Source organism: Haliotis asinina, chromosome 6 (genome assembly GCF_037392515.1).
Source record: "Haliotis asinina isolate JCU_RB_2024 chromosome 6, JCU_Hal_asi_v2, whole genome shotgun sequence".
Classification (NCBI taxonomy): domain Eukaryota; kingdom Metazoa; phylum Mollusca; class Gastropoda; order Lepetellida; family Haliotidae; genus Haliotis; species Haliotis asinina.
In genome coordinates this window covers 60,541,285-60,557,304 of record NC_090285.1, presented here as the reverse complement: position 1 = coordinate 60,557,304, position 16,020 = coordinate 60,541,285, and the positions used below count along the sequence as shown (strand labels likewise).

Sequence of the window (16,020 nt, the reverse complement as noted above, 5' to 3'; positions counted from 1 at the left end):
TTTTGCTGTTTACAGATTTATGGCATTTATATTTTTCATGATTTCCATGGGAATGATTCAAACTTAGTCTAGAAAACATCAAGTAACTGTCTGATGATTTGTCCTTTCAAACATGTGGGGAACGATGGGATATGTCGTCTTCTGATGACCCTTGTTTAGGATAGCATTTATAATTCTTTATGATTTAGAAAGGGAATCTTAATATCATATTTCGAATATCTTTCTGGCAAATGCTTTTGTTTCATATGTGGGTCTGATGTTTTTTAAACAATATCATATAATTTTTGCTAATGAAATAGGACCTTGTGTTCCTTATTACCATGGTAACAGTGTCACACCTCTTTCCAGTGTTGACTGTGGGGTGAAGACATTTCGTAATGAAGGTTTCTTTGGAATGTACAGGGGTAAGTATTTTCATGAAGTCCAAGACTGTTTTGTACTCAGTTGATGGAGACAGGGGAGTGTTGGTTACTCACTTGATGATGCTTATTTATGGTGTTATTGTACCAAATTTTGAAGTATGTTGCAGTCCATTTGACTCAAAAGTAGGCTGATGAATTACAGTCTAACACAAAAAGTAATAAACAGATAAGACTCAATGAAACACTGATCATAATCAAAGCATCAGACCAACTCTGTGCTTTTTTTTTAGAATTTATGTCCTAAAAATGAAAAAAGGCTGTTTAACTAACTATGATTAAAATATTGGCACAGTCCACTATTTGTTACCATGGAGGAGTTCAAAGAGAGGAACGGCCAGGTGTGTGAGAAGCATGTGCACAGGTGCTGACAGAGTTATTGATTCATTTACGTGAGCTGAGAGATACAGTCAATGAAATATTCACACAAAGTGACATGCATTGTTAACAAAGTTTGATTTTTTTCTAGGCTGAATCACAGAGCACTGGCCCCAAATCTGCAATTTCAAAACACCCTTAAACGCACAGCATTTGCTGTTTGGTTGTCTGAGCGACAATGTAAACACCCACTGAGCAGAAGAAATGGCATTTCAGCCATCAGTAACTCACCTGTATCAAAACCAGTGAAAATGGAAACTCTTGATTCATTTCAAAATGAACTTGTTTGGAATGCTATAGGTGGTTATATGGCCAAAATAAATTCCTTTCATTGCATATTTTGAAAAAGCACATGGAAACTTAACATTCTGTTGTAGTATCCAAAGGTCAGTTATGGTTTGTGCTATTTTAATTTTAGTTCTGTTCTGAAAAGATTATTGGGGAAAGTAGAAGTGTGAAAGGTCCAACATTATGAAGCAGCCACCTGTGAGCAATTATGCAAAAACATAATGAAGGTTTCAAAAAGTTTTTCTGGATGAAACATGGGTGAATGCCAGTCACACCGTAGGTACTGAATGGGTTGCCAGTACATGAGCAGGAACTCCCACTTGGCAAGGATGAGTGTTTGATTGTGTTTCATGCATGATGTATAAGTTAAAGGGTTTTGTCTTGTTTTTTCGCTTGTACTTAAAGCAAAATCGAAAGACAGTCGTGATTACCACACCAAGATTAATGGTTTTTAGAATGGCTACAAAAACAGCTTGTTCTCACCTTGTGTCAAACAGCATAGTGGTCATGGACAGTAATAGGTACCAAAGTGTACAGGACCCTGATACAAAAGTCCAGTCTCAACAACTGGAAGGAGGATATGTTGGCCTTGCTTGTGGAAAATGGATTGATAGTTCCATTAAAGGCAACAAAACCTGTTTTGTACGGAACTATTAAGACACATAAAAATGATTAAGGCTGACCTCTTATTACTTAGTGTATAAGTGTCATGGTTATGAAGGGCTTTGTCTTCCCCCTACCATTGTGACCCTATACCCTATAGAGCTGGTCGAGGGTTTCATTACCTCCAAAATGGAAAGAAATAACGCCACCTTCAAGCTTGGTGATGTACAGAAACATATGCAGCAGTCCATCAGTAACATCTTCAAGAAACATGGTAGAGACGTGTTGAAAAAAGTGAAAAGGATATTGGAACTAAATGGTAGCAAGAGAGTGGCTTCGACCATGCCACCATTAGATCAGTCATCATCAGAGTGGACTTCAGCAGCAGAATCAGAGTTGGATACAGATGATCCCTGTCATGATGACTTTTGGAAAGTCCCCAGCCAAACGATTGCGGCTGTATCCATCCTTTCTCGCACACCTGGCTGTTCTTCTCCTTGCATGTCACCCTTGTAACAAATAGTGAACTATGTCAATTCTTTAATGATGATAGTTTGTTAAACAACCTCTTTATATTTAGGACACAAATTAGGCCAAAATAAATTTTAATGTGTTGAATATGCTTAGCATTTCATTGAGTATTATCTGTTTATTAGTGTTTATAGTTAGAATGCAATGCATCGGTCTGCTTTTGAGTCAAATGTGACATGACTAAGTCTGTCACTGATGTGAAACAAATTGGTTTGACCTGCTGATTAATGCTCAGAGTTTGAAGGTCAAAGGTTTAAAGATATTTGGTGTTTCAGGCTCGGGAGTGAACTTGCTGCTTATCACCCCTGAGAAGGCCATCAAACTTGTTGGCAATGACTTTTTCCGACACAACCTGCGCACAGATAAGTGAGTAACGACAGGCTAGTAAATTGCTGTTTAAGAAACAAGTGCTGAAATCACATATTACTGGTAAAAAAAGAATTGATAGTACTGAAAACAATTGAAATAACTTGGAATATCTGTTCTTGCATGTTTTTCATGATGATAGAGTGGCAGTTTACTGGACAGTAGGATGCCGCAAGACACAATGGCATAGTCTCGCAAGATTGCCCTACTAGAGAAACAACAGGTATCAGTGACGTCATATCATGTTGTTTTTAGCCAGTGTATGAAGGTACTAATAACACAAAGTGAGGCTGTCCGGGGTAGAATAGGCCTTCACCAACCCATTGTTGCTATAAAGGACGACCCTGCTTGTCATAAGAGGCGTCTACCGGGATTGGGTGGTCAGCCTTGCTGATTGGGTTGACACATGTCATTGGTTCCCAGTTGCACAGATCAATGCTCATGCTGTTGATCACTGGATTGTCTGTCCAGACTCTATTATTTAGAGACTGCTGCCATATAGCTGGACTATTGCTTAGTGTGGCGTAAAACTAAACTCACTCACTCACAGTGAGGCTATTTATAGAACAATATTGTAGACGATACCTCTATTGCGCACAAGAGGCTGATAACAATGAATTATGAATCAGATACTATTAACACAAGAAGCTTATAGCATGAACAGAGGAGGATGGTAACGTAACCATGTGAGCGAGTGAGTGAGTGTGGTTAAACAAAGTTTCAGTAATATTCCAGCAATATCACCATGGGGAACCACAGAAATGGGCTTTGCACATTGTACTCATGGGGGGAAATCAAACCTGGGTCTTCGTACTGATGAGTTATGTTACCAAGACGATGACATTACTTCAAAAAGCAAGCACCATAAACTTTTGAGACTGATATCATTACATTACAAGGCTGACATCATTGAATATTCAGGGAAAAATGATCCAAAATTCCCTGTTTGCTCACTGTTGCCTTGTTTTGCAGAGGGACACTTCCCTTCAGTCGGGAGCTGCTGTCAGGAGGAGGGGCTGGGATGTGTCAGATAATTGTCACAACACCCATGGAGCTGCTCAAGATACAGCTCCAGGATGCTGGCCGCTCTGGTAAGTGTGTAGTCAGCTGACCTGTCGATTTAGTTCCAGGCTAGTGAGTAAGTGAGGTGAGTTAGTTTAACAGATTTGAGTTTCAACACTATTTCCTGAATACATGACACACTTCATGGAGAACAACTGCTTTTCATTCTTTACACGACTTGTCAGAGCTAATTCTTGTTCCTTTATCAGGTGAATGCTGAGTCAGTACTAAGAGTACATATATACAGATGTACAAAGATAACAATATAATACCAGAATGTACAAAGATAACAGCATAATTATGAAGCCAAAGAGATTGGATTAATGTACAAAGAAAACAGAGTGTTGTAATGACAAAGCCAAGAGCTGGGGTGTGGAGTGTGTTGATGGACAAAGATAACACTATAATGGAAGCCAGTTAGATAGGATTTATGTACAAAGGTAACAAACTAGTGTAAGACAAAGTTGAAGTTATAGAACAATAGAGTAAACACTAGGAAAGTAAATGCGTTGGTCCTGGTTCATGGTTGTCTTCTTTCTCTGGATCTCGATGCTTTCTCGAAGTTTCCTCTTTTTCCAGTGGTTCATGTTGGTGTGCGTGTCAACTGTGAGAATGTGATGCAGACAGAAAACATTACAGTGATGTATTTTGAGCATTGTTGTACTGCCATATCTAGAAACATTATCAGGTCAATCCAAGAATCTAAGTTTATGTTAGGTTTTAGGTTTATGACAAGAGTACGGGAGATATGGCAAGAGCAAGGGAGACAACTCTTCACAGCAAAATTTGCACCCTGTCTTAAAAATTTAAGCGTACTCCATATCATGCTGTTGACTATTCCAGCCAAGGTTGATCTGACTGCCAATGGCGCTGTAGCAGGCAAGCCAGTCACAGCTCCCCGACTCTCTGCAACGAAGATTGCCCTGGACCTGCTCCGACAACGAGGCATCTTTGGTCTATATCAAGGATGCGGAGCCACTGCTCTTCGAGATGTCACCTTCTCAGCCATCTATTTTCCTCTGTTTGCTCATCTCAATGCACTGGTAAGAAGATCTGTGCTGAATGTGTGTTGCTGCTTACAATTAGACTTTCGTGTTTGTTCCATTAATGATGCTTGAGGATTAGGTGACTGGTGTAATTTTAGACTTCTTTGCATACTTTATGGGTGCTGGATGTTGAGATGTATGGCAGAGTTGATGTTGACGACATCTATGCAAGATCCTTTGTGGATGCTGGAGGTTGTGATGTATGGAGACATGTCTGACATTTGTGTATATTTTGTTGTCAATGATTAATAGGTTGTAGACTTGTTGTCTGTGATGTATTCCTGTAGTTGATGACTGTGAGGGGGTGATAGGGTGGTCTTGTTTTTTTCTTGTTGGTACATGACAAGGTGTTCTCTGATGTTGGTGAAGGATACTTTGTGGATGGATGGTAGGGGGTACTGTTGTTGAAGCATGGCATACTGTATCCCTTGTGAGCAGCTGTGGAAAGTAATATTATTCATTTAAATATTTTGTGATATAGTCAGAATCTGTTTTATTATGAAATATCAAGTAATAGATGGTAATACTTATGAATGATAGTGTTATTCCCTTGATAACCTGATTGATCTGAATCAACCTTCAAAGTCCATAAAACAGCCAAATCTTTTAGCAAAGAATCAGTTAATGGTAGCCTTCTCTGAATGGTTCTGTTTTGCTGCAAATTGTAACTGAAAAAGGCTGATAGAAAATGTGAACTTAGCAAACACTAGCATATATTTCAAGCAAAACACTATGAGGATTAGTGAACTAAGGTTTAGACTTCTGAACTTAAAAAGCCAAAGGTAAGGTTTTCTGTTTAGTGTCCGCTTGTGACATTTAAAGGGGCACTGATGCTGACCGAATAATGTTTCTTGCCGACGGTCTAATTACGAAACCAAGCTGCGAATTGGTCAGCACTCGCTCCCTCAACCGTGACAGACAAAGGGACTGGACTCTTGTCCACATTAGCAGTATTTCGTCACCCTAAACAGTCAGGAGGCCGGATGCATGTCATAAAAAAATATCCATGGTATTCCTTGTCTGATTGTAACAAAATATCCCAGCAGTGTAGTTTTTTCTGATGCCTGGATGGTATAGTGGCTGATCCAATTTGATCCTATTTCTGTGTTTTTTACCTTGATATGTAATCATGTCATGTGAAAATATGATGACTACAGGCACGTAGCATGCCATTTGTTTCATATAAGTCCAAAAGATTGCAAAGCTTTATATTTAGACAGTTTTGAGGGTTGACCCAGCAGTCATAGCAAAAATCATATGTAAATATAGGTAGCTATGGTACCTACCCTGGCTATTATCTGTGATAATAAAAACACACAGTTGATTTATTTGAATTCGTAAACTAAAAATGTCTTTGCCATTGGTAGAGAAATCTGAAAACTTCCTTAAGTAATTTAAAACTGATAACACCTAATTACCCAAGTACACAGCTACAAGTACAAGTTTCACCAGTGTGACAGACCTGAAACGATGTGTCACTTTTTCACAAATTAAACTGTTGTGAGATACATGACATAGAGCAGGATTATTTACCAGTTGCAGATGAATGAAATAATGTTCTTTCATGTGGATATTGATGGATACATTCCTGAACAAGGTAGTACCCTGACATTGTTGCTAGAACATTAGTCTGTTATTAATTTTCAAAATCATACAAATATGACAATAAACTAATTAGGGTTATGAGACAAAATATAAGGACGTACATTGACTTTGTAATTTTTCTGTCCTAATACCATTTCTACCTCTGGCAGGTGATTAACCTTCAAAGTGTTTCATTTGTTTTCAAAATACATTTGTAATGAAGTAAAAATGACTTCACCTTCACCTTCACAGCAGAGGTCATGAACCAGTCAGGAATTCTGGGATATCATCTGGGTACTCACGGCAGAAAAACAATAACAAAAGGAACAACCAGTCCACAGAAATTACATTTAGTACTTTGTTGAACGCTGGTATATTTTGTTCAGTGCCAGAGAATTAGTGCAAATCTAGGACACACATTTTTGATGTAAATGTAAGGAATGGCAAACATTGTCATCACCACTAAATGAGACTTTGTTGTATAGGGCAAGCGGCGGGAGGGTAGTATTGAGGCAGTGTTCTACGTGTCCTTCCTGTCAGGGTGTGCAGCTGGTTGTGTGGCTTCACTGTCTGTCAATCCTTTCGATGGTGAGTAAATGAGGAAACAACTTAGCAATATTTCATTTAACACTAGATATCACATAGTGTTGTAACACCACACTAAGCATATATTTCAAGCATATGACAGATTTTCATGAGAATGGTGTTATTTTGTGTAGCTGTGATTTGGCAATCTGAATGATTTCAGTAATAAGTGTATTATCTAGACCTGTTTCTGTGCATATCTGGGTGGCCTGTGAATCAGATAAAATTCATGCTGCAATGACCTGAAATCTGATTTGTTAATACTACTATGAGATAAAGTGCTTCAACATTACAGTATTTGGATGTGAATCAGATAAGATGCATGCTGTCATGACCTGAAATCTGATTTGTTAATACTACAATGAGATAAAGTGCTTAAACACTACAGTATTTGGATGTGAATCAAATAAGATGCATGCTGTCATGACCTGAAATCTGATTTGTTAATACAACCAGAAAGATAATGTGATTAACACTACTGTGTTACGCTGTAGTGATAACCTCGGTTGTCTAGTTAAATATTGTTACAAAAGGTCAGTAGCTTGGTCTCTGGAAATATCAAATTCAAGAATGTTAGAAGATGGTACTGCTTGTGCCTTTGTCTGAAGAAGGGTTCATATAAACCTACAGAATTAGTGCAATACAACTAACATGCTCGCACATGCACATGGAATGTGGCATTCTTGAAGCTGACTTTAAAGGTCACTTCACCTCACCTCACCTCACCTGCAAATATATCATAGATTTAGTGTGATGCTGTCTGTCTGCTTGTAGTTGTGAAGACAAGGCTACAGACTCTACATAAAGGCAAAGGGGAACAGTCATACTCTGGGATCACTGATTGTTTCAGGTGAGTTGTCTCCCCTGTTGTTCGTTATCAGCAACAGGTGCATAGTTACTCATGTTGATCTTGTATGCGTTATACTTAAGTCACTCACTGTAAACATGCAGAAATCAGTGTTTAATGATAAGGAGAGTTCAGGCCTCTAAGGGCTATATTTACTGTCAATCCTTTAAGAACTTGGTTATATTATCATTCTCTTGTACAAAGCGATTACAGTTTCAAATCATTAATAGCTACAACTGAAACTTTCATTTGGTCAGAACAAATCTTTCGTAGATGAGATTGTTGTAGATGCGATTAAACTTCTCAAAATAGTTTCAGAAAAGTAAACTGATTTATGTTAGGTCTGTTCTTAAATCCATGTCTTGCATTCAGACAGTACAGTTGTATGGTGAATATAGAGTTGATTGTTGGAGGCTATGATTGATTGTAACAGATTCCTATTTGCAAGTGGGACCAGATCTTGTCTGGTTCCTTTGACATACCTGAGCTGTGTTATCTGTGTTATGTATTTTCATATCTGGGATAGAAAAGGGGATCCACTTCTATGATACAAAGAACTCTTTACACTTAATCTCATTTTGACAAGATTGTCACACCCTTGCCTGTAATACGTGATGAAAATCCTGCTGTATTGTGACCATGAAGCTAAGTGATATATATACATTGGTCAAACTTCAAATGTGACTCATATTTTGGCTTCAGGAAAGTGATGTCAAATGAGGGACCCAAAGCTTTCTTCAAGGGAGCGGCATGCCGTATTTTGGTGATTGCGCCTCTGTTTGGGATTGCACAGACTGTTTACTACCTTGGTGTAGCGGAATTCCTGATGGGTTTGAAGAAGTCTTGAAATGGGTGGTTTTAGTTGTGTGAGATGTATCTAGTGCATGTGTGTAGATATGTATTCTGGCACTAAGCACTCACAGATCAGTGTGCATGATTGCATAACCATTCTTAACGAAAATTTGCCAAAGATATTTTACTTTGTGATGAATCAAGACTATGTAAGTCAGATGAGTGAGGTAAAATGAAGAAAAGGAAGAGTAGTTACTGATTCGTTGCCATTTTGTGCTGCAGTTGGACCTTAACATTTGCATGTTCAGGCTATACTGACAGTAACTTCTACATTTTGTTATGTCACATGACTTATGATTTTATTAGTGCTGCATTCCACATAATATACACAACGATATACATGTATTAGTGCTACTGTCACTTTACTAACAGTTACCAGTAACATTGAATTCTATGAACTAACAAGATGTAACAAAGACTATTTGTTTATTTCCAAACATGGACCAGAGTTACACAATCATTCATGACAGAAAATAGTTACTTTAAAAATGTTTTTAATAAGTGTTTACCAAACCAAAGTTGATTATATTAATGGTACACTATAAATGCTGTCAGTATGTATCAAGACAGCACTTGATAACTGAAGGGCCAAAGTGATATTGTTTATCTAAATAATACAGGACTAGTATTGTTTCTAATTTATGTGTGAATGACAAACGTGAGATGCTTTAAAGAGACACACCCCTGCTACAAGTAGGTTGTATGTAAGTGTTCTTGTATATAGTGCTCCAGCGGCAGATTAGTTAGCTGTGTGTGTGACCTTTTGTGTCAAATGATGTGTGTTAGACCATGTGTGTCAGACCATGCGTACCAGATCAGATCGTGTGTCAGTCAGTTTATGTTAGACCATGTGTGTTGGTTGCCAGACCACATATGTCAAGTACAACATTCATCTGGATCAAACAACTCATGTCAACCAGAAAATGTGTGTTAGGCAGCAGAGTCATTCTTGTTTTTTCATTTTACTTTTTGTGTTAGCATGAGGACAGATGTTACACATGTGATACATAAGTACATGTCCAAAGCAAGGTGTTACACTACTTCTAACAGAATCCCAATATGTCTGTGTCTCACATATTAGCCACAGATGTGAAAGTAATGTCCAAGGAATGTTGTACATACCATAATGGGAAATTAAGCAAATACAAGATAAGTACAGAAGTGAAAAAGTGGAAATAGGAAGAGAAGGACAGAAGAACGAGGAAAAAGTAAATACCAGGAAGGGAAGACGATGGAGGGGGACTGTTTAAATTTGTTAGGGTGTAAGTGTAAGTGTTGACCCTTTGTTTTTTAGTGTGGCACTGACAGGGCCATAAGTATATTTTTCAATGTTATGAATTTGCTAGATAAGTTGTGTAAAACCTGGGAAATGCAAATTTGTTTGTTTAGTTTGATATGTTTAAATATACACTTTGAGAATGTTATACAAATGGTTTAACAAAATGCTTTGATAAGGTAACAGCTTTAGTTATTAATTTTGTCTTGGTTGTTTTTTCTAAATGTTTTTGATGCTGTCTTGTTGATTAAGACTTACTGATTTTTTACTTTACCTGCAGTCATAGATAAGATTTTTTTTTTATTTCCATTTTTATTCCCACTCTACAACATATATAGTACAATGTTACGCGTACATTCATTCATATGTATATACACACATATTTACAGTCATAGAAAAGATGTTCAGGTGTTTTTGGTTCCTTGGAGCAAAAAAAGTGGTAGCTGCTTTCAGATAGCCTTATTAATAATGGAGAAAAGTTTGTGTTGTTAAAATGCGATGAAGAATTTTGTACTGAAAGTTTCTCGTCTTACTATCAATGCAACAGTTCTTGATAATAGGAAAACATTTTGACACAAAGTCTATTGAGATTTGCAAGTCTACTTGGGATTCCCATTTACTTGTAATCTTTTTCAATGCATCTCTAGCCTTATCACATAATGTTTGGTAGATAAACTTACTGTCTTTTCATGACATTTCACTTTTACTTTCTTTGTCAATAATATGTGTAAGGTCTTTGTTCAACTTGTTTGTAAAATCCTTTCGAAGAACTTTTAGTAATTCAAAATAATGCAAATATGTTCTGAGTGTAGAGATCATTGAGGTTTACTTCATCTGTGTACTGATGACAAATGATTTCTAGGCCACTGTTGTGCCATTTAAGGAATTCTTTAAAATCATGTCGTTTCATTAAATTTGAAATGGGAAGCTTCACACAATTCATTAATGTTTATTAGTTTTTCATATACTATATAACTGTAGTTGACAATGACATTTTGCCAAATTTATTTGCCAATACTTTACTTACGCTTTGATATTGTGTAATCATGAGTCAGACCAAGTGTGGTAGTCAATCTGTCTGTTCCTGACAGAGCATGAACGTCATAGTGTCTGTGTCCGTAAGGCTTTACACCAGTCAGATCTTGTGTGTGAATAAGACTTCACACCAGTCAGACCATGTGTGTGTCCATTAGACTTCACACTTGTCAGATCATGTGTGCCCATAAGACTTTTGTGTCAGTGTGGATCAATCAGGTCATGTGTGACGACAGTAAGACACTGCCTGAGCTCACCGGCTAGAGGACTGTAAGATGTGTTTTAATTCCTTGTGTAAACTGCATATGCTGTTATTTGCTAGTTTCGCTGAGTGTTTTCATGGGGTAAACAATTGTTAACATTTGTGTACATTGTGACTATAACTTTTGGTTGATTTTAACTGATTTAGCAGCTGGGACTTTTTAACATTGATAGCATTTCCACAGGGAACACTTAACGGGATAGACACTGAGGCCAACTCAGTTCTTCCACAATAAACATTAGTTAACATTGCCAAAATAGTTACTGTGTACTCTTCAGCTGTCTCAGTTTTTGAACCACCTAGTGTAATGGAACCAAAGATTCATTTTTGTACTGTGTGCACTTAGTGCAAAAAACTTGTTCCGAGTTGCTCCCCATCTGCCTCCCTGGCCAGGCCTTATTTTACAAAGCCAATTCATAGCGTTATGATGGTTGTGTGGAGCGGATCCAGGACAGGTGGCTTGTACTGCTAATATTCCACTGTTCTCTGTCCACATTCCAGATATTCCATGCAGTGTCAGTATGTCATAAGGAGGAGGAATCTCTTCTGAAAATATTTCTTGAAGAGTGTATCCATGTTACTAAATACTGTTCTCTCTGTTGACCCACAATGGCCTGGCAACATCACATCACAACATTATCATTCTTCTCTCAGGCAGGAACAGTTTTACTTATTTACAGTTAGTTTAAGTAGGGCCAGACATTTTGCTAGGGGAATGCTTTTTGTACTTAGGACCAAGAGCATGGACTGTGAGATTCATTTTCACCAAGTTTGAATTAGATTATTTTAAATAATTTATTTGTAAATTTTGATATTGGTAGAAAATGAAATTATATATTTTACATATTTTTGGTGATGGAGGGCAGGAGGGATGGCTAGGGTAGTTTGATGGATAAAAGTTTTGTAAATTTTCCAAAATTCAGCTGATTTTTTAATTTTTTTAATCTTCAAAATGTCAGGACAAACATTTTGCATAATTATAATAGTATCACAGGTATGAGTTTTGTTAAAAACTCTTTTTATGCATACTATGCAAATATATAATTCAGACTAAACAGGGAACATACAGGTTGATATATCATGGTGCTTGTGTATATGCAGGATACACAGGTTCTATTTCAAGGTGCAGGGAGGACATTCTACTCATATATACCAACATAATACATGGTTATACTCATTCTTACACATAACAGTTTGGTTTGATGTTGGCATGTGTAGTGTATAGCAACTGATCATGTATTCTTTGTTTTGTTGTAAATATTGTTGTGTTGTTGATGTAGGTGCAGTTTTATAGAGACTTTGTGCGTCGACCAATCCACAATCTTAAATAGAATATCCTCTTTGACCCGGTGAATTTCATGACAATTCAGAGAAACATGGAACCATGGGAGACAGAGACCCAGATCTGTTGTATTGCAACTATGATCTCCTTCTCTACCAACCATTCACATTCAGGCATGGCAATCCACGGGGTCACATAAAGTAGAAATTAGCATAGCATTCTATGATGGTTGTGAATTCTTGAAGACAATTTGAATTATATCCTGTGATTAAATATTGTGATATACTTAAGAGCAAGAATCCTTAAGCTCCAATCAAACATCAACTGTTAGAATAGCATTTTTCTTGTTAAAGTGTTGCAGAGTTTATAATGTAGGGTTTAGAATTATTAAGTTCCTACTAGACATTTGGTATATTTCTTATTTGTTGTGTGGATTTTTTAATCCAGTTTATTTGAATGGGAATGTTGACCAAATGAAACAACTATTCGGACATGTGTTACAAGTACAGGTAGTATTTTTCATATGTTAGATTGATATTGGAGAGGCAATTGCGTATGGTTTGTGTCAGAGATGGCCCACAAACTGCTACTCCATGCTGTGTTGACAAGTTATCTGTTTCTGTACCAGGATAATATTATTAAACAAAGAGACCACGTCATTCTTTTATATTAGTATAGTAAATCTATCAAGCAGTTTTGAGTTTTCAGTACATGCTGTGCATAAGTTGCTTATGTTCATCAGACAGTTCCATATTTCATCCAGTAGATGCTCTGCTGGTCTTACACTCAGTGACATGACCTAGATATTTAAAGCTGTCTTAGTGCTAAGATAGTCATAAGTGCCATACATTAACATCAACTTAGACAGCTAAGAGAGCTTTGAAAATCTAGACTCATGTCTTTACAAGGGTAGGGTCCATCATTGGATGAAATTACTAACCTTAATCACATAACTTACAGCCGATAATATTTTACTCCCTTGTCTGTTTCCTACGAATGTACACAGTCTAGGATTGGAAAAATGGGATTCGGTAAGGTAGTGAGGGGCCAGTCTAGTGCATATCACAGTATGCACTATGTGCCATTAGACATGAAATCAAAACTTTGCACTAAGCTTATTGAGGCCCAGCTGTCCCATAGAGAAAATATGTGATTGTCTTTAGTCCAACAGCATGACAGTCTGAATGTTGCATACTTTAGGAAATGTTACAGTGTAGGAGTATTGCATAAAGAAAAACATGATTTGGAAAGGCGGTGATGCATTTTACATCCATAATGTTCATATCAAGGGATAATTGTTTGAGAGTTGAATTAGTAATGTTATAGTAGGTTGTTCCTATTTTTTGTTCTTTTAAATTACAGTGTTGGTTTTTTAGCAATGTAAAATTGCAAGGCAGATCCAAACAATGATGATACTAAATACTTAATCAAAACAGGTGCTTTTAATTTTAATATTTTGTTGCTGTGTGTGTCAGGTTGGATTTGTTCATTGGACTGTGTGATCAGTTTTACATCTGGGGAAGCAAGGAATTGTTTACCTTTGACTTCTTCCACAATTAATTTTAGAAAATTCTTGAAAGAGAAACATATGTATTGATAAACATATATTAATTGTGTATTGCTAATCATTCCATAACATGTTCCCATTACAGGAAACACTAAAACTACACAATAACTGTCATCCATTGTTTCTGGTTCTGAGTAAATGAAGGAACAGTACAAATGGGTGCTGTGTCTAAGGTCAGAGGAGGGAATTGTTGATATACACAATGTCTGCTTGGCTTCTACCAGGGCGAAAGCTACTTTTGTTTTGTCATCCATTGTTGCATACAAAGCATCACTGAATAAAATTTTATGAAATTATGCTGGTTATGTTTTATTCCCATCATCTTTGTGTATCAATAATAAGTGCTAAAGACATGTTGAGAGAGATACCTTTCACAGACCGGTGATTGTGTGTGGACTATTGTTGTCTGTTAGTAAATGAGCTGGTTTGGTTTTACACTGCTTTAACAATATTCCAGCAATAACATGGCAGGGGACACCACAAATGGGCTTCACTCATTGAACGCATGAGGGGAAACAAACAATCGTTGACATGATGAGCGAATACTTTAACCACTCTGCTCTGAGATCTTGAACAGCATGCACAGCATGCAGCTTAGAAGTCTTGCACTGTGTGTAAGCTTGATGTAGGAAAACAGACTGAATTGGTGCAGGTCTTGGAGGTTTACCATATTCATAAAGCCAGGAATAAATATGGAGCTGGCTATCCAAGGAAAATATTTTGGGTAAATAAGGGATGGCCATGTGCATGGTGATTTGTGGCACCTTTGACAAGTGGCTCATCCGTTGCAACTACGAATCCAGAAAACCTTCCAAGATCAGTTCAATACGTTGCAGAATTGTATAGGTGTCTTTCATACATAAGGGGAGGTAGCTATTGCCTCTGATCTCGCATGATACTTCAAGTGACACGACCAGCAACCTTGTATTTGTAGACTTCAAGTAATTAGAAAAAACTCAGATTTTCATTCAGTTTGCTTCCTGTCATCCACCTGCCTCTGCCCTGAATGAAGACATAGAGACAAATCAACTGCAGACGAGAAGAAACTGATCTGGAGAAGTGTAAATGTGATGTATTTTCATTCTGGTTAAAAGGTTAAAAACCTTGTGAAATATGACCTCTATAATGTACAATGCTATTATTTCTTCTGGAACTATCAACCACAAATCTGCTTGTTCCCATGGTTACCGCAGACTGATGCAGTGTACAGTACACCTAATTTGATGAGGGTATTGTGAACTAATTACTGAACAGTGTGTTGTGTAATGAAATACTCCTATCACAATGTGAATAGTGTAGTGAAAACATGCTAGAAAATCCTTGCTCTAATTTAATTGGAGGCTAATAAAACACAAAGATGTTTTGAAATAATGAATTTATTGTTTTTTCACAACCCTCAAGATGACTGCAGTATGATATGTAATATAAGCAGCAGGTAGAAGGTATAGTTTGTTCATGTGAGACCGAGGAATTGCTCACTAATACTAAATCTAAGAAATGCAATAAGACCAAAGTCACATGAAATCAACAGGCCAATCTGATGATTTGTCTCATAATTGACGCCCAAACACAATGTTGTTTAACAAATGATAATTATTTTGTAGCTACCTATCACTATTGTGTACTTTGAGGGGCCACTTGCTGAAAGAACAGGCAGGTAATCAACAAGCATGTGTAGTGAAATTTCAACTTCATATGTGCAACTCTCACACCTGTCTGTTCTACTAGCATGTGGCGGAAAGTGCCATCAAAATACTGATCTTTTGTAAAACAACTTTTTTATTTGGGTTTCTAACATTATGATATCAGAGTTGGTCTGTTGATTTCATGTGACTGTCAAAATTTGGTTTTGTTCCATTTATCAGATTTCATGTAAGTGAGCAATCCATTGTCTCAAATGAAATCAGACTGTAATAAAATATTGAAAAACAAAATATACTATATCATTATGCTATTTACTTCGGGCAGGTTACAAAGTACATAGTAATACTTTCATAATACATGTACAAAGAAATTACATCCTACTGAAATATAAAT

At 37.0% G+C, this 16,020-nt stretch overlaps 1 protein-coding gene across 6 annotated transcripts in view; it reads left to right on the top strand.

Annotated features, from left to right (window-relative positions):
• The window catches only part of LOC137286181 (mitochondrial glutamate carrier 1-like), a 38,243-nt gene extending 23,964 nt beyond the window's left edge, over nt 1–14,279 (top strand). For 5 of the 6 annotated variants that reach the window (XM_067817879.1, XM_067817883.1, XM_067817880.1 and 2 more), the window contains exons 4-10: nt 349–404; nt 2,495–2,585; nt 3,558–3,676; nt 4,491–4,690; nt 6,763–6,865; nt 7,637–7,712; nt 8,412–14,279. In XM_067817879.1, coding sequence (XP_067673980.1) covers nt 349–404; nt 2,495–2,585; nt 3,558–3,676; nt 4,491–4,690; nt 6,763–6,865; nt 7,637–7,712; nt 8,412–8,556 — 790 coding nt within the window. In that variant the 3' untranslated portion in view covers nt 8,557–14,279. The remainder of the gene's footprint in view (nt 1–348; nt 405–2,494; nt 2,586–3,557; nt 3,677–4,490; nt 4,691–6,762; nt 6,866–7,636; nt 7,713–8,411) is intronic. The other variant, XR_010956984.1, reaches the window with a different exon arrangement.
• Nucleotides 14,280–16,020: the final 1,741 nt, after the last annotated feature.